Source organism: Myotis nattereri, assembly GCF_964212035.1.
Source record: "Myotis nattereri genome assembly, chromosome: 7".
Lineage (NCBI taxonomy): Eukaryota > Metazoa > Chordata > Mammalia > Chiroptera > Vespertilionidae > Myotis > Myotis nattereri.
In genome coordinates, this window is record NC_138082.1 from 68,875,891 (window position 1) to 68,900,073 (window position 24,183).

A 24,183-nucleotide genomic window follows, 5' to 3' on the forward strand; every position below is an offset into this window, starting at 1 on the left:
TTTTTCAACTACTCACTAACCTGCCTTGGTTCCCTATGGTCTGAGACGTGGCTTCCAGTTTTTCTCCAGGCCCCACCCATAATCTGGCTCCTCCCTGCACTTGGGTCTCTCTTCTTTTCTCCGGTCACAGGGTCACAGAGAGCACAGGCTGCTCAGGGCCACATCCGGGCATCCCCCTTCGCTTGTTTCAGGTGGACCCACAGTCATCTCTGTGCTTCCCAAATCCCACCCATGCTTCAAAACCTAACTTCAGCTCTACGTTTCATTGGAGACATCTCAACTATGTTAGTCTGTTTCTCCTTGCAGATACTGTTTAACAGTTAATTATTCTCTACTCTTTTTATTTTTCTTAAGTGCTTTGTCCCCTGGTAGGTTAGTAGCTCTGCAAAGGCAGAACTTTATGCTTTTTAAAAATCTTCCTAACTCTCACTAATGTAGTAGTATGAGGCACATCTAGGCACTCCTTAGATAGATATTGCTGATTCATTGATTGATGGCTGTATTCTTCTCTTTCTTGTATATGTACTTCACCATGCTGGCTGCAGATAGCTGAACATTTCAAATGATATATTTTGAATGATATCCTAAATTTATATATCTTTGGCAAGTAGTAGCATTTTTGCAGCTATACTGTTGAGCTATATATTAGGATAAATGTATTATTTAAACTCCAGCCTTATCTAGTTTATAGCATGTCTGAATATAGCAACCGATATTGCTTTCACCAGGGATTAACTGACTCACACTTATTAAGCATGTGTGTGTGTCTGTGTGCGTTTCTGTGTGTGCACGCTTCCTTCCATACATCTAAAGTGAATCCTATCATTAAGAAGTCACAAAATATGCAGATATGAGTTTAAAAAGCACTTAGGAAATAACTAGATAAAGAATATAATCATTAATCCAACCAATAATTAAGCCTTTGATGGCACATTCAGGCTTTAGCGGGAAAGCCTCCATAGCACACAACAATAAACTAAGTTTGCATAATATAAGCTGCAAAATGGCCCATTATTTGATGTTTTTCAGCAACTCTGATTTTATTTTACAAAGCTTGGAGGGAGATTATCGCTCTTTTACTGTTCATTGGTCAAACCTTAAAGTTCTGCCTTCTGCCATCTTGTCTTCTCCTGACTCATCTTGAGAACAGACAGTTTGGTTCCTGGCAGTGTGTCTTTCTGCAGCACTAACCAAAGAGTGAGAAATACAATCACTGTTGAGAACAGCATCTCATTCATGAAACATGTTCAGGGACCAAATTCTGTGCCTCCCTTCCACAGAAAAAGCCATTATAAGAGTGGTGTGTATTATTTATTATTTTGGACTCTCCATGTTTCTGCTTCCTTTTATTCCTAGGACAAATGAAAGCAAACCTAATTATTCTGGATGTTGAATCTCATTTAAAAGCCATCTTTCTCTTTGCCCAGCCTCTGCTCTCTTGGTTCACAGAAAACTTCTCCCCTCTTCCTTGTAAAAACTGCCTTCTGAAAGTGTGGTTCCTTGACACAGCACCAGGGAGCTTGTTCTCTGTGCAGAATCTTAGGCCTCATCCCAGACCTCCTGAATCAGAATCCACATTAAAAAATGTTTTTATTGAGCCCTAGCCAGTTTGGCTCAGTGACTGAGCGTCAGCCTGTGGACTGAAGAGTTCCGGGTTTGATTCTTGTCAAGTCACATGCCTGGGTTGCAGGCTCGATCCCCAGTAGGGGTGTGTAGGAGGCAGCCAATCAGTGATTCTCTCATCATTGATGTTTCTATCTCTCTCACCCTCTCCTTTCCTTTCTGAAACCAATAAAAATATATTAAAAATTATTTTTTTAATATTTTATTGATTTTTTACAGAGAGGAAGGGAGAGGGACAAAGAGTCAGAAACATAGATGAGAGAGAAACATTAATTAGCTGCCTCCTGCACACCCCCCAACTGGGGATGTGCCAGCAACCAAGGCACATGCCCTTGACCGGAATCGAACTTGGGACCCTTCAGTCCGCAGGCCGACGCTCTATCCACTGAGCCAAACTGGTCAGGGCTAAAAATTGTTTTTATTGACTTTAGAGAGAGAGAGGAAGGAAGAGGGAGAGATAGAAACATCACTAAGAGAGAAACATTATCGGCTGCCTCCTGTACGTCCCCTACTAGGGATCGAGCCTGCAACCCAGGCATGTGCCTTGATTGGGAATCGAACCTGCCACCTCTTGGTGCATGGGATTATGCCCAACCAACTGAGCCATACCAGCTTGGCAGAATCTACTTTTTTTAACAAGACCCCCAGCCATTTGATTTGTAAGCACATTAAAGTTTGGGGAAACCTGAGCCGGAACTTTCTGAAATGCTTGGGTGGCAGGAATGCTAGCCACAGGACCAGCAGGTGGAAGACCCTTACAGTGCCCGCTGTCCACCACTTGAATCCCTGGATGTCCTCCACCATTTGAGTCCCTTCTACTCAGGTGCTTCAAAGCCCGTTTCCTGAGAATGTTGAATCAGTCACACGGCACGGATAGAGGGCACTCTTTTTTCCCAGCCAATTAGCGGCCACCATTAAGCTTTTCTGCCAGAACCTGGCTTGTGTGAGGTGAGGCCTTTAGGATGAGCTGCAGGATGATGGCCCTGACCTCCTGTGGTCCTCGAAGTTCCCCTGGTGTTTTTTGTGAGAGAAGGGGTTGATAACCTCAGTGTCCTGGATGACTTCCAATCTGTGAAACTGCACACAGTCTATCTAAGCCTGCTCTGTCGTTTCAAATAGGTACACGTGGTATTACTCACTTCTTGTACCACACTGCTGTGTAGTGTGGCTACAGACTCCTAATCAGCTGTTTTTTTCAGGTGGCTGCGTTCATGATGAAGAAAACATCTCTCTAGCCAACTCCCTCCCACCCCCACTCTCTCCAGCTCCCTCCACCCCACATGCATCTGCCTAGCTGTGTTCTTATATGTTACATTCTTGGATAAAAAAAGTGTTTTGGGATGAGAAATTCCTAGAGTGGGACAATGACAGTTCCTTAGCTCCCTTACGTAACACCTGCTCCTAGGCCTCCCTAGCCCTCATAGCGCATCGCAGGGATACTCGTGGAGAAGATAGCAGGAGTGTGGTGAAATAGGCCTTCCTCTGCCAAGACGCAGCTCAGTTCCTGGGACTGTCAGGGAAGCACGAATTACATGAAGGGTTTGGCAGTCTAGGAATCGGTCCTTTTCAGTGTGATGTGAAGGGAGAGTGAAGTCAGAGAGGACAGGGCAGGCTAGTTAGAAAAATACAACAGGACGTGAGCCACCTGTACAAGGCCTTGCTATGGCGCTGGGGGATGCCGGTCCTAAACAGAAACGTGGGGAGTGGAGAGTGAGGGGAATCCCTCTGTGATGACACAGAGGTCAGCACCAGGAAGCATGTGCTGTCTGGAACAGCAGAAGGAAATGAAAGAATGATGGGAAAGATGGGCGAGCCGGGAGCCAAGAGGATGGGTCTGTGATCCAATCAGAGAAGACGTAGGGTTGAGAGCAGGATCTTTCTGGGATGTAAAATGGTTGCTAAAAAGTGTTCAAAGGGGGGAAAAATGGGATTTCAGTGAAGCATCACTTTGCATGAATAAGTTTATTCTTTTTTATGTCCAAGCACAGAGACACAAAATAATTAGATAAAATTCTTTTAGAGCAGGAATAATTTCTTTTATCTTTCATATCCCAAACACTAGGGAAGATAAATGAATTAGCTAATGAATAAAATGAATGAATGAATAAAATAACAAAATTAATAATGGGAAGGATATTATTAAGAGGTGTATGTTGACTGTCAGTTTATGGAAAGCAGAAAAAAACAAAACGAAACACGTTTTAGTGCCCCAGGGCCAGCACCTATGTCTTGCCTACTCCTGAACCAGAGTGGTTTCCTTGTCTCCCCTAAAATGGGAAAGAGAAGAAGAACAAGGGATTCCTCCACCAGTTGGACAGACTAACTGAATGTCCAGAACAGAGGGCCATTTCCTAATCCCCGGGAGAAGAGGAAGGGCTAGAGCCAGAAAGTTGGGAAGCAAGAGCAAGATTGAGAGAAGTGAACATTCCCAGAGAGGGCAGGGAGGTAGATAACATAGTTGAATGAGGTCCCCAGATCCCAGGGGTTGGGTGTTGTCCTGATAAAACCCTCTTGATTTCCAGCTGAGTGTCTATCATGATAGCTACTCAATAGGTGTTAGCATCATGACTAAATGGATAATAGATGAAGTAGGCAAGAATGCTTCGAAGGTGAAGAGAGCTCTCAGAGTGAGGCATGGGTGGAAGAATTTAAGGATGGTGGTGATGTTGGGAGGAATGGGGGTGGGGAAAGCGGGGTAGGGGGGCAATGTAAGAGAAAATAGCCTGGTTAAAAAGAATGTATGACACAGAAGAGAAGAAATGACTAGAAGTGAGGAAAAGTCATCTCTATACAAGAGTCAACTCTATACAAAAGGCAATATTTAGTATAAAGATTCTGCATGCATTTTTAACGTCCTTTGTACATATCAACAAGTTAACCTGAGGAAAAATTACAGACCAAAAACATGTCATTGAGGCAGAGATAAAATACTTCAATATTCTAATCTTAAATTTGAGCTCTATTGTTGTGTAGATAGTTTCAAGGGACCATTTCCAATGTCCTGATCAAACACCCCCTAACCTCATCTCCTGGTCCCCAGAGGCTCTCATTCCAAAGCCCATGGTTTTAGTTTTGTTTGTTCTCAAAGTCAAGTGTGGGCTGAGTCTGCCACGGACCCAGACCAGTGATTACTTATGTCTGGGATTCCCTCTGTCCACTGCTAAGGCCCAGTCTTTTCTCAACCCAGACAATCCCGTCCTGACATCTGAAATCTGGTGTATAATCTGCACTTTTTTTTTGCATGTGGGAGAAAACAGCAACCCTGCAACATGGCAGTGAGCAGCCGCCCCGCTAACTATTCCTGGATGTCACCCCGCAGCTCTCATTTCTGCCTCCCCCTCTGCATCCCGGTACGGCTGCCGGACTTGTCAGCACCTTGTCAGGCTCCCTGCTGCGTGGGCTACCATCGGACTCTGTGTTCTTCACAATTATCCAGAAAAACTACCCAGAATCCTTCACAAGCAAAATATATATATACTAACAGGTAAAAAAACCCACAAAGCAACTTTCAAAAATGCAGTCCCCTGAAGTGGGCGCTCCTTGCAAAGCTGCTGTGTCCCCTCCCTGTCGGCCCTGCAATGCCCTTTTGTTCGAGGTGTGACAAGGATGCGGGAGCCAGTGTGATGTCACGAAATAATACACACATGTCAGGCGTGCTTTCATGTCCTGGGTGCAGACCAGAATAAATTACTCCCGTGGAATGTTTTGCTTTTCTTTGCAGGGAACGGTCCCGCAGTTTACAAGGAGCTACGCTGACAAGAAGTGGTGGAGAACTATTATTAAAAAGAAGCTCCTGGAAGGGAGGGCTGAGTGGCCCAGGGTTTTGCTGGGGTTCAGGAGGCGGAGGCCTGGGAGGCCGCTGTTGGGCGGACAGCAGCGAGGCATGCGTCTCGTCCCGGAATTCTCATGGGCGGTGGGAGGGAAAAGAGTCCAGCATGACATGAGCGTGAGGGAAGCGGTTCTCAGAACTGAAGGTGAACCGAGAGAAATTGGCAGCTGCCTGGACGTGCCAGCCAGGGAGGCCAGGGTATCGGAGACACGTGACAGACCGAGCGAGACAACTGCAAAGCTCCCCAAGCAGCTCCCCGGAGGGCTTGCCAGGAGGCCAGATGCTGCTCCTGGAAGAGTGTTCTCCCTGGTTGGGCATCTGGGTTCAGCGCTTTCCCTGTCAAGAGGAGAGGAGAGGTGGTAAAGGCAGAGCCGTCCCTGCCTTTTAATAAAATGTAAGCCTTCGAAGTGTACGTATATGCTCATGCACACCCACACACAGCATTAATGCATGTGGACATGGAACATGTTTTTAAAAGAACTCCTAAAAATAAAACTTTCCCCGGTACTTTTTAGGTGGAAAGCGAAGTGTTAGGGGGAAGGAGGGAGGGAGGGAAAGAGAGGGTGAGCTGGAGTGTTGGAGAGAGAGGGAAAGAACACAGACACCAAGAAAAACCCTTATATCAGTATGTCAGCTCCCTAATTAGTTAGGTAATTTTACTAAAAGAGTGGGGATTATAGTTGGCGTTCAATTAAAAAAGGAAAGGGAATTCGAGTGATGGGCTTGTGCGTCTATCACCGTTGGCTGGTCTTTCTCACTCGCTGCCTCATCATTCCTTCTTCCCTGGAAACACAACCGGGTATTGGTGTTGGCAGGAAAGCAGAGTGTGGTCTAGTGGGCTGGAAGTCAGGTGACTTGAGGTCTGGTTGATTCCCCCCGCCCGCCCTTTCACTTTGAAGTCTCTCTGTGTCTCTGCTTCACAAAACAGGAACTGAATTTCTCATACACTTAAGAGTGGAGGGCAAGCGTTTGTAATCAAGGTGATTTTTCTTTTTTGGGGGGACTTTTTTTTTTTTTTTGCTTCACCTAATGCTAACTAATTCAAGGTAGTCCTACGAAGTCAATATGGGAACTGGAAAAAATGACGGACAGGGAGGTTGCTTGATATAATAGGAAATAGGAGCAATAGTCTTTAATTTAGTAGTGGCAGTAATGCCAGAAAATATAAAACTAAGTTTTTATATTCTGAGATCTGTTACAAGTCCCAGATAATCAAGAAATCAGGAGAACTGGCACCTCCCCCTTACCCCCCTGGACAACAGCGGCAGGTGTGACAGCACTGATGGGTGGCCCCTGACCAAGTCTTCCTCGGTAGGAGAGCCTCTCTTAGCACCCCTTCATTGTGCTCAGGGCCTCTGCACAGGCCACCTTAATATTAACACATACGACTTCTTTTACAATCAGGGCTGCTCGTCTCTTCATCATGATGAAAAGATAGACATCAGGTGAAGAGAGAGTTGAGAGGAACAGCTTACTAACCAATACCCTCAGAATGCAATGTTTCCTAGCCTTAGTCTGAAATATATCAAGTTTCCAAGTTTCCAGTTGATCTTAAGTGGAACCATCACTATTAGATGATCATCTTCTCACTCGGTGAAGTCATGTGACTCCATGTGTTCAACAGAAATTGCTTACTATCTGTGATGTGTGGGGCTTTGTACTAGGCTCCGTGGTGTAGCAAGATCAACGTGATGCACATCCCTGCCTTCCTAGAGCATAATGACAAAGGGACCAGGTCAGTTTCTTATAATTCCCACCTTCATCAATATTTTAAGGACTTAACTGATATCAGTAACATTTTTTCTTCCAGCTTATAATATTTATTCCTGTGATTTTTCAAGTGCCAAAAGCTGAAGGCTCAAACAGTAGCTAGATATCACTGTAAATTCTGCCCAATGTCCTGTTATCATGAGAATTTTCTAGGCTTCCTTTTGGAAGTAATAGTTTTAACCACAAAAAAATAATAGTGCTGCTCTTGCCAAGTTTTCTTTGTCACCATGCATGCCATTCTCAGACTCCTTTCACAGGCTTTTCCTCTAATGACCCCTCAGTGTTAGACATCCCCAGGAATCTGTCCTCAACCCTCTTCTCTCTTCACACCCTTCCTTGAGGTTATTCATGACCTTACCCCGTTGCCATCTTTAAACCCATGACTCCTGAATTCAGACCTAGACCCCAATCACCTTTCCTGAATTCCCAACATATAGTTCTTATCTTCTAATAGATGTCATGAATGGAATATAAACAATGACCAAATCACATCATGTCCCCAAAATTTCAACTTCTTTCATGCTTCCAATTTTATCCTTGTCCTCTATCTAAGTTCAGGATATCATCACTTACCTAGTTAAAAACCGGGTGCCATCTGAAATCTTCCTTATTTCTAACCTCTTGCATGCACTTGTTGAGCACATCCTGTTGACTCAATCCCCTTCCTCCCCAATGCCTTCTATATCCATCCCTTGCCCCATCCCCTCCGCCCCCACCTCCCTTAGTTTGAGATCTCTAGCTTGGACTATCATACAATCCTCTTAACAAGGTTCGCTACCTCTAGCATTGCCCTCCTACAGGCTATTCTTCACACTTAAAAAGATTGTGATCTTTAGAAATACAAATCGCACCACCATCTCTCCCTGCTTCAGACCCTTCAGTGATTTACTGTCTACAGAATGAATTTCAAATTCTTCAGCAAAGCGTATAATGTCCTGCACAATTTAGCTCGTTTACTGCATTCTCGGCTTATGTTCTACCGCTTCTAGGATCCACCATTTCTGTACCGTGCTGTAGTTCTCGGTGCCTCTTGGTACAGAGAATTCTCCCTGCTTACAGTCGGCCTGTTGTCTGCCACCCTGCCATCCCTAGAGACAGCATCTGGCATTTGGGAGGCCCTCTTTGGTTTCTCTAGGCTAAATTTCAGCACCTGCTTGGTGTTTTCACAGAGTCTTGTGATTTAGCACCATATTTATTATAATTGTTTGTTAATTTACTCCAGGAAACTATAGGATACATGAGGGTGGGAGCCCCCTTTCTGCCTCTAGTATCAAATTGGGGGGTCAGCAAATTTTTTCTGTAAAGGGTCAGAGAGTAAATATTTTTGGCCTTGTGCAACTGGTTACAATTATACAACTCTCACCATTGCAGCATGAAAGTAGCCTTTGGCCGTACATAAATATATGAGGGTGTGTGTGTGTGTGTGTGTGTGTGTGTGTGTGTGTTCCAGAAAACTTTAGCAAAAGCAGGTAGCAGGCTGGATGTATTCCATGGGTTACAGTTTCCAACTTCTGATCTAATTCAGTGCCTGGAGTACAGTAGTCACTCATTAAGACTTCCTGCAGTAATGGGTGGATAAGGTTTTACAGTTAACATTTTCACAAATGCAAATTTATTTGACCTAGTGCACACATGAGCAAAAGGGAGGGCTAGAGACATTAAAAGGTTTTCTTAATGTTGTACAGTTTCTAAGGGCTGAGGTTGGGATGTGGGCTTATGTCTTCCGATTCCAAATCCTTGATTCTTTCCATTCGGTAAAACGCCAAGATTCATGGTGGAAAACGGTGCGGCAACTTACAAAACTTGCCTCTTACGAGAGAAATACCCTCCGCGGGGTGGTTCCACCACTAATAAGGAAGACAGTGATAGATGGGCAGTAGCCATTTTAAGTTTTGTTTTTTTTTTCCTCCCTATTATTCAGTGGTTAATTTTCCCATTCAGATGTTAAATCAAAAGATCAAAAGTAATAATTTCACTCTGGTCTTAAAAAGCCTTATCTCCCAAAGCCTTCCTGCAGAACAAGGGTCCACCACTGGAAGGATCATTGAACCCTAGTCCCCAGCTCACAGACCTTATAAATCCTGTGCCAAGATGTCTCCTAAGTAGATGACATTTTAATGATTACTACAGGGAGTTGGGAACTATTGCTTCATCCTCACGATCAGAGTAATTAATTTTCTTAACTACCAGGCCAAATTCTGCCACGGGAGTCCAGTTGAGAAATTTCAGACCCATAGGAAGTACATTAGCTCTTCAAAGTGATTAGGGTGCCATTTCAAATACACAAGCAAAGGAGCTATTAGGCTTCTGGCTTATTTCAAACAACTTGCAGCCCCTGTCCCTCAGGGAGGAAAAAAAAAAAAGAAAAAGAAAAAAGAGAGAGAGAGAAAAAAAGAAAATAACAATTTGCACAGGTTCCTCATTTTCCAGTAAAAATACCCAGGGCTTGCAAGTCGTGGGATATCAGGTATTGTGGTTGGGTGAGAGACCAAAGTGTACAGAAAAAGGGCGAAGTGCCAGAAGTCAGCACAGAAAAACACATCCTGCTCCAAAGCACACGGGCTGAGCCTTCAGAGGCCCGCGGCAGGCAGACGGCTTCACCAGGCACGGCTCTGCGATCAGGGAGAAGGGCACGGGCTTATGGGCTTTCCAGTCCATTCTATAACCCTGTCTCATTTTCCCCCAAATATTAGAAATGCCCGCTATGTATGCTGCTTTAAAGACAGGGTGGATGGATTCTTACCTCACCATCGTTTCCTCACACAACCCTTATATTTCTAGATCATCATCGTTTGAGTTGCCTTTGACATGCTTTTGTGGAATATTTTATTTAACATCCGTGAAGACCACAGAGAAGCTTTAAATATCAGTTTACTCTCACAAAACAGCCACAGCTCGCCAGTCTCGCCTTTCACGGAGGCATTCGACTGGCACCCTTCCATGAGATCTGTCTATTCAGCCATATCAGTTTTTCACCTTGGAATTCTATGAACAGCTGGGAGATTTTCTTAGAGTCAATACAAAAGGGAAGATTTTTAGCTCCCCTTTCAAACTCTTCTATAAAGTGCAAGTCTCCTCTAAGACATTTATTTGCATCCAAAGTCTGCAGTCCGTATATTCTTCCAAGGCTGTTTCTGAAAGTCAACGAATGACTACTGTGTGTCATTCTACAAGCCACCCACTTCTAAGACATGCTGATGTTCTGTGGACAACGCATACCTACTTGGGAACTGAATTTGAGATTGTTTTGTCTTCCAAAATGCATGCCACAAAGTAAATCTGGCTAACAAGTTTGAGTTAGTGGTGCATTTTTGTATTTATTTTCTAAATTTCTGTAATTATATTATTTTTATCCTGGAAATAAGAATGTGGGAAAGACTTCAGCAGTGGCTAAAAAGCCTTCATGATAGTAATTGCAACACACATCCCAGGACTGCAAAGGGCCAGCATGTGGTCCAGGCGGATGTGGCATTGATAGAATTCGAGGAGGTGTCCATGCGGGGTTTAGGCACATCTCCCTTCCCAGGCCTCCACAAGGCCAGTGTGCTGTTCTGCCTGGCAGGAAGCCCTCACTGTGAGACACATTCTGATAAGTTGGACAATGAACAAGAGAACTGTCCCTCGGAAACTACTGTAAAGGGAGCCTCTCCCCTGAAGCTCAGGAGGCCTGGGCCTGCCTCCACCCTCCCCAGCCCCCGAAAGGCAAGGAGGCCAGATTCTCACGCAGGAAGCTCCCACTTCAAAGGTGAAGATAGTCCGGTCTGAGAACATGGGGCAGGATGTGGATCAGGTGGATGTAGAATCGGACACAGACTGGAGTTAGGCTCGGGAGTACACGTGGGGGTTGGGCACGGCATGGGGGTGTCACGTGGTTTGTCAAGCATGTGAAAACAGCCTCACTGGGACTGGGGAAACTGGCTGAGTTGGGCCAGCATAGAAACTATGGTTTTGGAAAACGATTCTGTGGTGAGACGAAGAATTTTCTGGAAGCCGGGAAATTTGGCAACTCAGCCTTTGCAATTCTTCCTGTATTTATTTCATTGAAAGTTATTTTATATTTGTCTCACTATAAAAATAGTACATGTCAACATATAATGTTCATCTAGACCCTAACATGGGCTATTAAAAAGATTATTCATTGACTCCTCACACAAACAGGATCAACTGCAATCTCGACTTTGTAGACAGAAGACGAAAGCTCAGAGTAAAGGGACTTGTTTATGGTGTGTCTCCGGTGAGGGGCAGAGCCTCCACTCTCACTCAGGTCTCCTACCTGCAAAGCCTGTTCTCTTTACCTGTCTTCCCCAGCTCAGGCTCCTTCTACACCGTAGGTAGAAGTGAAAAGGGAACACATGAGAGAAATAAACTTCTCATAATGCAACAACTCTAAGAAAGAAATAGTAACATCTCAGCATATATCTGTACAGTCTTTTCCAGATGCACGACTTTTCCACATATTTATAGTTCTACTCCCTCTGAGTATATAAAATATTATATCCCTGCCTTTAACTTAGCACAAGCATTTCCCTGAATTTAAAAAACCCCAATTAGCTATGAACCACATTTCCCTAAAATGGTATGAACTGATACCATGTACCATGTTCTGTCCACCATCACTGAACGCTTCGGCCAGCCATCTCCAGGTCTCCACCAGTGCAAATGTTCTGTTGTAAACAATTTATCTGCAGAACCAGCCTGCTGTTACTTAGGATAGGGTCCCAGCAGTTAAGACAACCACTCAAAACGTATAAAAATTTGAAAAAGTTCTCATTCTTGAGATATATTACATGTTTGCCTTTTCCAACATGCAGAGAGATACATCCCACTGAGCATCATGTAGAGGGCTTGATTCAATACACACCTGACAAAATGGGATTCATCGTATTTTATTAGTTTTCTATAACCTCATCTTTTTCTTTCTCCTTCATGCATTTGCAAAATAGAGAAAAGAGTGCACCATTCTAGCAGGTCTTCCTTTTGCTTTTTAAAATTAATGTTGGAGGGACTATTTTCACAGTTTGAAACCTCAGACTTATCTCCATGGCTGACTAGACATGGGCGATAAAGAAAGGAAAGAAATAAAGACTGTATGGCCCTGGCCGGCACGGCTCAATGGTTAGAATGTCGACCTGGGGATCGGAGGGTTTGAGTTAGACTCCTGTTTCAGAGCATGTACCTGGGTTGCAGATTCATTACCCTGCCTGGTTTGGGCACATGTGGGAGGCAACCAATCGATGTGTCTCTCTCCCATTGATGTCTCTCTCCCTCCCTCCCTCCCTCCCTCCCTCCCTCCCTCCCTCCCTCACTCCCTCCTTTCCTCTTTCCCTCCCTTCTACTCCCCTAAAAAAATCAATGGAAAAAGTCTCCTCGAGTGAGGATAGAAACAACAACAACAACAAAACTGTGTGAAATTTTTTTTTATGAAAAGTCTCAAGACTTGGACCATTTCTTTCCACTTGATGTTCACCCCTCCAGTCTATCTCTGCGGCCTCCTGGGCTCTTCTCTCAGTTTGTCTTGTTCACCTTGCACTCTGTTGCCAAGTGAGTCTTTCATAAACACTAAGCAGGTTTCGCAATTGTCTGATAGGTAAGGTTTCGACAGTTCTCTGTTTCTTATACAAATCCTTCGCCCGGCTTTCAACCTCTCAACCTACACACCAGATTTTTTATTTTATTTTTTTTTTTATTTTACCAGCAAGTAAACCTTACCTCTCCAGGTCCTCCTTCCCATTAACTTCAGCTTCTCTTCGCCTCTCTACCTTTCCAAAGAAGCAGCCTAAAGGCAAATGCACTTGACACTTATATTTTATACAGATAGAACTTGCCATTTATGTCACGGTTCAGAAGATACCCAAGAACCTTCCAGTGCTTCTCACTGTAATGTCAATTTGTGAAAGTGGCTATAAATAAAGGCTGCTAGTTGATGGCATTTTGAAATGATAGCTTATGCTGAATTCCTGATCTCAAACTATCACAGCAGAAGCATAGAACTTGAACTCAAGTTTGATCAAGAACGAGGACTCTGAGACTATTTAGCCTTTACAGCCATTGTGTAATCTTATGGTTAATATAATCACAACCCGTTAAAGTTCTGGCTTCGTGGCCAGAACTTGCATTCACCTTCTAGTCCAATTGTGCAGTATCGAGCTTTCTCAGTTGGCACTTCTCTGCTTTCAAGGGAGCATTTAACTCAGACCTCTGCAAACATGGAGCTCTGTTCTGTTGGCTGTAGAGTACGTAGGCCAAGTGGAATTTCTGGCACTTCATTACATTCCCTGACCCTCACTAAACAAACTTCAAAATATATATATTTGCAACAATTTGGAATAAACACTACATACAAGTGTTGATGGTAGATTTTTCTGAAGAACTACCAAATGCATCAAGACTAAGGAAAACATTCTAATGATTCTTTCAAACATGAATATATTTAAATTCTCGTTAAACAATCTTCTTATTTAGTCTTCTCAGGCTTTGATGACATGCCACGATTGGCTGTTTATCAAAAACTTAGCAAGAAATGCTTAACAAGATATAATCATGTGCACACACTTATGCATAATTAAACCCAGTTTAAAAATCAGTGCGCAGTGGAATGTGGTCACACCACTCAAGAAAGGTGGGTGACTGGCAAATGACACTTGTCTATCTATAATGAAAAATCTTATAATGTGAATGCTGTGAAGGTGATATAGTAATCCGTTCTTAAATCTTAGTTAAATACATCTATTTCCATCTCTACTGAGCTGAATGAAAGTTCTAGCAAAGTCAGGAAGTTAACTTAGGTATAAAAACACAATCAGGCATTAGTTGTTCACCCTGGAATGGTGTGGCATGGAGGTGAAGATTCTCATTCTTCCTAGGTTTTTAATTGGATGGATTCTCATCTGTGTGTTTTATTTTTTTTCAAAGAAGAATTTAGCTGACTCCCATTTTCTTCATTTTATAGCTGTTCTTTCAGTTGGAATGGAGGAGGATTAATTGAGACTGAGTAATTGATATTTCTCAAGATATACAAGAGTAGGTATTGCATCGCATTAAAGACTACACTTTCCCATTTGTTTTATGACTTTGTCCAGTTAACATTACTGAGATAAGCGCTCTGGTATTTACTTGTAACTTGAAACCCTTTTCATAGTGTGACTGGATCCTACGGGAAAAGAATTAACATTTGAGGAATGCTTACCCTGTGCCAGGCATTTTATATGCATTATCTCATTTAATTCTCATAACCACAGGATATGGCTGACATAATTTAATCCAATTTTATGTGCCTGGGATTATAAAGGGAGTTAAGTATAGAACAAGGATTTGACACTAGATCTACCTATTTCTTTAAAGCCCAAGATCCTTTCACTAAATCACACTGGGTTTCCCACTGTAGACAGGATGTGGAGGTGACAGGAAAGGTCATTCTAACAACGAGGGGTCCTCTGAACTACGACACGGATGCCCCTCTGGGAGTAAAATAAGTAAGAGGATAATATGACTAATTAGATTAAGACATGTACCTAAAGTAGTGACTAGTTAAGCAAATTATGAGCTATGCATACCATTGAATGCTATATCATCATTAGAAAGAATCATATGAGTCTGTTTAATGAAATGTGAAGCTGTCTATGAGTTGCAAAGTAGTTGCAGGAGAATATATGCTGTATGATATACTTTGACACAATCAACAACCATACACACATTTTTGCATGTGCTTAGAAACAGGTCTGGAAGGACATATACAGAAGTGTTAGTTACTTCTACTCAGCAGTCTAAGAATGACTAGTATGCAAATTTCACTTTTTAATAATATATTCACCACTGTTTAAATTTTTTGTGTGCAATCACATGTATTACATTTACAATTAAAATTCATGTAATGAACTCATTGAATAATCTGCAGAAATGACCAGACCCAAAGAATGGCGATTAAGGTGATGAAGGAGATTTAACCTCACAGAAGTAAACTCTAACAAGCTTTAACATGACCATATGCATATGGTCAAAGCTAAAACCTTAACACTTCTATTGAGCTCTGCCTTATTGGAGGAAGGCGTTAACAGAGGACAAATGAGTAACAGTCATTTCAAATTTAACATGTCCAAAAGGGCCCTCTACTTACCCATCTGTGTAGCACTACCATTTTTCCAATCGCTCAAGCCCAAGCCCTAAGAGACACACTTGATTTCTCCTTGCCCTTACTCACTGCATCCCAACCAGGCAAATCCAACCTGACCCAACTCTAGAATATCTATCTCTCCAAGGGCTCCACTCAAGCCACCATTATCTTCTGCCTGGACTACTAGGGTTGCCTCCTAATAGGTGCCCCTGCTTTCCCTTTTGTAATCCATTCTCCACATGGCCAGTGTGACCTTTTATATTCCCCCAGGTGTGGTTCTTCATTGTATTTACAATGGATTACAAATGTCTTACTGTGATCTGACACCCATTTAACATTTGTGACCCCAACTCCCACTTACCATCCCCCTCGTTCAATAGGCTCTAGCCATCCTGGTTTTTCAAATACAATAAGCTCTTTGGGTTCTCTGGGTTTTTACACTTGTGTTTTTTTTTGTTTTTTTGTTTTTCTGCTTGGAATACTCTTCTCTTACAGGCCAGCACCTTGATAATTTGAATCAACATTTTACCGATGAGGAAATAAAATTTCAGAGAATTTCAGTAACTCATTTATGGTCCTAGCACTTGGTACAAGGCAGGGCTAGGTTTTGAATTCATGTCTGAAACATCTCATACCTTTCCCATTGTACTATACAACAAAGTAAAGATGACCCATCTCAGGGCTCTGAGTACAGTTCTGACTAATCGATAAGTATCTGTTCACTGTAAAGGCCAGGATAAAATCAATTTGGTCAGAAGTTCCTTTTGTAGCTTCTCCTTCCTACCATTAGTACATTCTCCAACTTCTGCAGGAAGACTTAGATGAGCGAGAGGGGGAAATATGAGATAGATGTATTTGGAAACTCTTGTCTCAGAGACATGAAATTAAATAGTGTTCATTTAGGAAAGGAGTATATAACACAACCAGGAACCTTTACAACTTACTTAGTCAGATGTCCAAAGAGGACTTTCATGGTGTCACGATTTGATGGAGGGAGTTTTTGTACAAGGGACTTCATAGTTTCAATTCTTGTGTTGTTGTCTTGCTTTTCTGAAAAATAAAATAAAAACAAAGTTTAGAAAAAAATAAGATTTCATAGATGCATGAGGGAATATTTTTAGGAGAATTTTGGACTAAGAATTAGCAGCGTAAAGTCCTACTCAGCAGCCAAAAGTTATAGGTGTGCTCAACATTATCATGGAGTTTCTTCATTTTGACTCTGAATTAGATCATGGCCGTGTGACTGAGATTGGCCATAGAGAAGTAAGTCAAAGTATTATGTGGGACTCCTGGGAAGGACATGCATAAGGTGCTCATTTAGCTACTGAATCAAATCTCACAAGTGTTTTTACTATTACACAAGGTGTGGTAGAATGAATAATGAACTTCCAAAGATGCTCATGTCCTGATTTCTGGAACCTGTAAGTCAGCGGTTCTCAACCTGTGGGTCACGACCCTTTTGGGGGTCGAACGACCCTTTCACAGGGGTCGCCTAAGACCATTGGAAAACACATAAATAATTACATACTGTTTTTGTGATTAATCACTATGCTTTAGTTATGTTCAATTTGTAACAATGAAATTGGGGTCACCACAACATGAGGAACTGTATTAAAGGGTCGCGGCATTAGGAAGGTTGAGAACCACTGCTGCAAGTATTTTACCCTCCATAGCAAAAGGGATGTGTCATGTGATTAAACTAGGGGTTATGAGATGGGGAGATTCTGCTGCATTATAAGGGTGGGCCCAGTGTAATCATGAAGGTGGTTAAGAAGGAACCAAGAGGATCAGAGTCAGAGACAGAAGTCATGTGACAGAGGAAGCAGGAAAAGAAAGGGCTGTGTGATAAAGGGCCATGGGCCAAGGAACAAAACAGCCTCTGAAAACTAGAAAAAGAAAAGAAATAGACCTCCAGAAGGAAGTCAGTGAACTGATTTCCATTTTCTGACCTCCAGGAATGTAAGGTAATAAATTTGTGTTGTATGAGCTTGTGGCAGTTTGTTACAGCAGCAACAGGAAACAAACACACAAGGACACAGTGTGATTTAATTACCAATATTCTATTGTTTGCTTGATTTTGTGGAAGAGTAAATAATTTTTTATTACTTCTATGCTATCCTGTTTCTGCAATACATTTTGGTTTTTGCTATGAATTAGGAAAGTGCAAAAACAAAAATTGAAAGTATAAAACATAGTCATATACATTTAAAAAATAAGAAGTTCTTCAAAAGTGCATGCCACATGAATTTCTTTCCTTCATTTTGTTTATTTTTTGCTTTTATGGGCATGGATGGCATAATAAAAACTAAGTTACTTAGTACACCAGAGAATTCATCTTGCCATGGTTTTAACCAGGGCAAAGAATTATAATTATTTATTGAATTCAAACATTTTCTATACTTTGATCTCTAACTACTAGCACAGAGCTCCGGGTGACCCTAAAGAGGCCACTGCTGCAAAAGATGATGTAGAAGAGAATAATATGTAAGGCAACACTCACCCAATATCCATTCTCTTCTTCCTTAGCAAGGCAATCCCATTGTTGTGCCAATATACCCACTTAAAAGCGCTCATTTCCTAGCTTCCTTGGCAGCTGGAGTGGCCATGTGACTAAGATTGGCCATTGAGACTTAAGTCAAAGTGTAATGTGGGACTTCTGGGGAGACCATGGAGAGGGTGCTGGTTTAGCTTTTTAGCCTTTTCACCTCTGCCCTTCAGAATGAAGATAGAATGGTTATAGCATGAGATGACACTGAGAATGGAGGCCCAGCAGAGTGGAACACATGGCTGGGAGGCCCTTCCCTGAATCTGTGGAGCAGTCCCTGGTCCTACCTGCCTGTCTCTGAGTTTCTTTGACATAGAAAATAAGCCTCTGTGAACTGGAACCTTTATGAATGGCTCTCTGATACTAAAGCCGAACACAGCTCCTAATATGATGTGCCTCCTGAAGCCCAATTTGTCATCACCTGTTATTAGGTAGATGAACTTAATAAAGTGGAATGAGAAAGAGAAACAGGCAGGGTATTTCACATACACTGCTGCAAACAAACAAACAAACAAACAAACCACTTTTAGTAAGAAATTATGGGGAAAATATCCTGCAGAAGATGGTATTAGGCGAAAGTGGGCTGGGGTAGTCTTCCTAGTAGAACTGTGCTTGGAAGCTTTTCTTCTTGCTCCTGAAACCACAAAGGGCTATAAATAATAACCCCCCCCTCCCCCCAGGCACAGCTTTCAAAGTTGCAGTTATTCTTAGATGAGTTCCAACATAATATGGATTGGACAACTGCCAATGAAAGAGACAAAGGCAGAGGGAGAGAGGGAGGGAGGGGAGAGAGAGAGAGAGAGAGAGAGAGAGAGAGAGAGAGAGAGAGAGAGAGAGAGAGAGAGAAAGAAAGAAAGAAAAAAAAAGGAAAAGCCAGTTGCAACATCATAGAATACAGCAAATCTAATCTTTCTACCTAAAGGCTAGAAAGCCTCCTTGTAGTTTAATGATGCTAAGATATTGTAATGCTTCATGAGACCAGTTGGAGCTTATGAGACACCAGGAACTCAGGAAAAGAAAGAAAACAAGTCAATAATAATGAGAGTGAAATTGGTACAGTATGCCCAGGACAGAGCTCTTGGGACACTTGGGTACCCTGTATCTGGCCATCTGAAGCTAAAGCTACACACCAATGAATATATGCAAAGATATATAGCTCATGCTGGTAACAGAATTTATCCAAGGATCTGTTGAACCACTTGGTTCAGGCAGTAAAGGTGATAACAGAAGAGGTGGTAGCAGTAGTCCTGATAGCTATTGTGACAGTCCTGAATAAGTATGTCTTACTGTTAAAAGGTGGTAGAGGAGAGAAGAAGGGAGGGGAGGAGAGGAAACCTTTCTAATTTCATGAAAATCTCTGGCCATAGTGATGATCAAGTCAATGTCAGAATCTCCAAAAAAGTGATCAATTGACATTGAGGACTACAGAAGCAGCAGCCATAAATCAAGCTGGGCAAATGATAAGTAGAGAGTGGTCCACATGAATATACCCAGCAAACATCTGTTTTAGGGAACATATGATCTAGTCAAGAGTGGTTGCAGAAAGACTGGGTGTGGAGTTGCATAATTGGAAATATATGAATTTGCAAGATCACTACCATGGTGCTCAGGCAGCAATTAAAACTTCACCAAGTGTTTAACCACCAGGTAAAATACTCGTGAATTTCCCTAGACAGAGTCAGTTCTTCTTCTGTGCTCTGTTACTCTAGCACATTCTATTCCACATATTAGTAATATTGCCATGGTTTGAAGCAATCCCAGTGCCCATCACTAGAGGAGTGGATAAAAAGCTGTGGTACATATATACAATGAAATATTATTTGGCCATAAAAAAGAATGAAATCTTACCATTTGTGACAGCATGGATGGGCCTAGAGGATATTATGCTAAGTGAAATAAGTCAGCCAGAGAAAGACAAATGCCATATGATTTCACTTATATGTGGAATCTGAAGAGCAATATAATCAAACAGACTCATAGGTACAGAGAATAGATTGATGACTGCCAGAGTGGTGAGGAGTTGGGGGACTGGATGAAAAAACTAAAGGGAATGACAAGTACAGATTGGTAGTTATAAAACAGTCACAGGGATGTAAAGTACAGCCTAGGGAATATAGTCAATGCTAGTAATATTGTAATAACTATGTGTGGTGCCAGTTCAGTACTGGAAATATCAGGTGGACCACTTTGTAAAGGACATGATTGTCTAACCACTGTGCTATACACCTGAAACTAATACAAAATAATATTAAATGTAAACTATAGTTGAAAATAATTTTAAAAATTAAAAAAAAATATTACCATGGTTTGAATGCCTATTGATTTCTCCCATTCAACTGGGAATTTTCCTATAAAGCTAGGAAGCACTTGCACTGGCATATAGTGGCTTAAATAAAGAATAAGTGAACCAATGAAAGACAAGAACATGGGTTGGAATAGACAGACCTTGCTTTGAATTCTGTAACGGCTTTTTATTAGCTGGTCTTGGACAAGTTTCATTTTCTCTGAATAATACTGAAAAAGCCAGTTTTATAGATTGAGAAAGATAGTATATAACGCACCTAGAACAATGACTAGTAAAAAGTAAGTATTTCATAAGTGTTTCCCTTTTCCCCTCTTCACCTTCTTTGAGGGCCATGCTGGTCGGGTTTACTTTTCATTTCCAGCATTAATCACACCATCTGGTTGCAGTGAGCATTCAAATGTAGTTGAATTGAGATGGTGCCGGTGGTGGCAATGCTCTTGCTGTGGTAGCCTGACATTTCACAACACTGACTACTCTGTGAAAGGCTGAGGGACTGACCATCTGACTGGCGAGTAGTTCAGTTACATAGAAGAATCCTTGTAAAAGTCTACGGTGGTTCCCATATCTGCTTATAAGAAACATTCTACATGAAGTGTATTTTATAGATTTTTTTTCCTCTTTCTCAACTTTCACCCACACTTGAAGAATTGGACAATTGAATTGTGCTATACACATTGTGTGGCTAAGTTGTACATACATGGAGGGGGAATTGGATGATGGCTTAGAGAGGGCTGAAATATTATGAAGGAGGAGCAATCTATTTTCTTAGACTAGAATCTTCGAAAAGGTTATAGGAAAGCAGTGGTTTCCCATTCAAATCAGTACCACACCCACTTGTCCATAGCTTGTAAAATCAGGAAATAACGCAAACACTTCTAAGTGGAAGAACATCTAAAAATACAATTGGAAACGTTGAAACCGAAATGACACCTTTTCAGATCTAGTTTATTGATGCGTAATATTAGGAATTGGAATTGCATACATAATACAGGAGTAGTTAATGAGCTAAGATTCATACACAGCTTACTAAAGATGTGTCAACTGTCTTCAATTGATTCAGTGAGCATGTGAAAGACAGCATTTTCTATTAATATTTCTCCTTCAGCATATGGTTTCTCATTATTGTGAAGTATTGAGAGTTTTGAGAAGACTGAGATATCTCTTATGGAAGTGGGAAACAAGGAACTTTTTTCTACATGGAGAAATAGAGAACATCTTAGGTAAGTTGTATACAAAAAGGCTTATATAAAAGTCTTTTCAGTAATAATAAATTCCATAATTCTTTGCCCCTTCACTCACATTTGCTCCTACCTTTATTTCTTAATGACTGATTTTTATGCTCTATACTCTTTAATACCTCCTTTTTAGCTCCCCACCCTTATCCCAACAACCTCTCCAATCTCTAAGCTGTGAACCCACAACTGCATACAAACTCTTTCAGTAGGACTTCATTTTTGTCACCCACTAGTGGAAAAAAAAATGTTTATGTAAAAATATACATAATGCACATGTAGACAATAAAATAGGAAACCATTTCTTATTGATGCCCACTTCTCACTCACCTGGCCCCATTTTTCTCAAACTACCCCAAATTCTGTTGTAAATGAGCTTCTTCAAAAACAACTCCAGGATACTTAGAGAAGTAACATCTTCTACATGAAATAGCTTTAACATTATGATAAGGATGTGGCTTTATAGTTTCCCCCTGGTTCATGGATTTGAGGACACATTTAAAAAATATGCTTTACGATGGTTACATTTGCATTTATCTGCATGAAATGTTGCTACTAAAACAAGGATATTTACAACCGAATGCGTTATCGCAGCGAGATAAGATAAAGTCATACAATGATGGAGAGTTCTACGCAGTCCAGGACCCTGGACCTCCGGACCCTGGAACGCTTTTCTGGCCTTATCATTCATCCATTTACTATTCTTAACTTATTTATGGCCACATGTTGAATCATATTTCAAAATAAATTGTGCTTTGTTATAGAGGTCCACTCAGAGGAAGAAAAGACTGAATTCTCCCGGTCACCAATGCATCAGGGGCACTCTTCAGTCCATTTATCTGTAATTCTTAGAGGACAACTGTACCCCTTTGTCTGAAGGAGGTCAGCAGGAACACAGCTGTTCTGCTTCTGAAAGCTATTCTGGAATGTATAATGCATCCAGCATGAAAAATGGTGGTCCCTTATATGTCAGGGCTATATTGGGAAGAAAGCAGTCTAATTTCTATCCAGTTTGTACTTTATGCATCATGACCACTTCAGAATTTAGTTAGAGACTGTCCTGGCTTATAGGAGGACTGAGTGTCTTCACAGAATATTTTAAGCGTACTTTGCAACTGGTTACAAATCTTTGAGGAAATTCCTTGTAATTTATAAAACTTGAGTTGGATGTTAAGGAGTCATCCAAGGCATGTTGCCACTTGCTTGATAAATTCCTTTAAATAAGTTACATTTACTTTAGGAAGAGCCACTCCCAGGGTGAATTCAAGGCTCATGCATGGGTACAAATAGACACATACAGTGGGGCCTTGACTTACGAGTGTCCCGACTAATGAATTTTTTGAGATACGAGCCGTCTCTTGGCCAATTTTTTGCTTTGAGTTGCGAGCTAAAATTCGGATTATGAGCCAGCTTCTGATACCCCACCGCTAGTTGGCACAGTGAACGTCACAATGAATGCCACAACATCAGCCCAGCATCACGTGTCTCACTCGTTCACTTTAAGATTTGATATACGAGTAATTTGAGTTACGAGCTCCATCACGGAACGAATTAAACTAGTAAGTCAAGGCCCCACTGTACTTCAAACTCATGTTATAAATAAGAGAAGCAGTATCTTCTTTCAGAGGTATCTAGAAATTAGGTAGAACTGAAAAACTTGATGTTTTCAGTTTTTTATTTAAAAATACCAAAAAACAACCACCACCATATACTTATTTCATAAAATTGTTAGTAGTAGTAAATGTTTCAATGCATACATGTGCACATATAGTAAATGGTCATTAAGTGTAAGCCCCCTTAATCAAAATCTTTCTTTTGAATTATCCTCTGTATCAGCGCTGACATATGATTGCTCATAGTCCAAGGCTGTTTCCAAAATCATATGAAGCCATAAATTTTACTCTTTAGTACTCTTTCCAGAAAACAGAAACAGCCCAAACTGTGTGATATTTTTGTAAACACACAGAGTGCTTTCCATTATCAAAGAGTGCTTGGTTATAATTCCTCAGTAGATAGAGTATATCATAAATAGGCTCATCATTGTATCATAAACAGTGGTCTCCAGGCTAACCTGGTGTTGGCAATTTGCACTTTTTCTCCAAGATTCCGTACTCCTCACCCATCTCCAAACTAGAAAAGCCATCCTTTGCATCTAATTAAAAGGAAGGCATGCCTGAGCTACCTGGTACATTTGACTTTAGGTGTTGAGAATCCACGTCAAAACAGTTCAACTGGAGAACAGCGGTATGTGACTTGCAGCGCAGGAGAGATGCCGCAGGAACGGACTCTAATTATTAGACTCAGGTGAGACCATTTCCTTTATCTGGTGGGGATTACCTGGGAATTAGAGCTAATCACCTCGCTGGCAAACAGGCTTCTCTTGTATCAGAGCTTGTCCTTTCAGGAGATGTTACTATCTTGTCTGATTTTTGAATAAAGAAGCCCTTTGAGGGAGAATTTTTAAAATGGAAATAGCCCTCTCTAGCTAATAAATGGCCATAACAAGAACACTGGCCAACTGAGTGCCGTAGCCCACGGATCCCGCCCGGTGAGGGAAGCTTTGGTGCCCAGGGGTGCTTCTGCCGATACTGGAGGAGCCCGCCCCCCCAGCACGCTGAGGAGCCCACCTAATCTTCAGTGGGACCTCTATTTCTTGCTGTCTTTACTCCTATTCCCTGGCAATAAGAAATTCAAAATTATTAAAAAGAAAATAGTTTTATCTATTTCTTCAATCATTTTTAAAGTATTAGACACGTGAACTCATTTTTT

The 24,183-nt window shown here is 41.6% G+C and overlaps 1 protein-coding gene across 1 annotated transcript in view; it reads right to left on the reverse strand.

Annotated features, from left to right (window-relative positions):
• Nucleotides 1-24,183, reverse strand: part of ARHGAP15 (Rho GTPase activating protein 15) — a 676,830-nt gene that overhangs the window by 48,990 nt on the left and 603,657 nt on the right. The window contains exon 13 of the mRNA XM_081095909.1: nt 16,277-16,382. Coding sequence (XP_080952035.1) covers nt 16,277-16,382 — 106 coding nt within the window. The remainder of the gene's footprint in view (nt 1-16,276; nt 16,383-24,183) is intronic.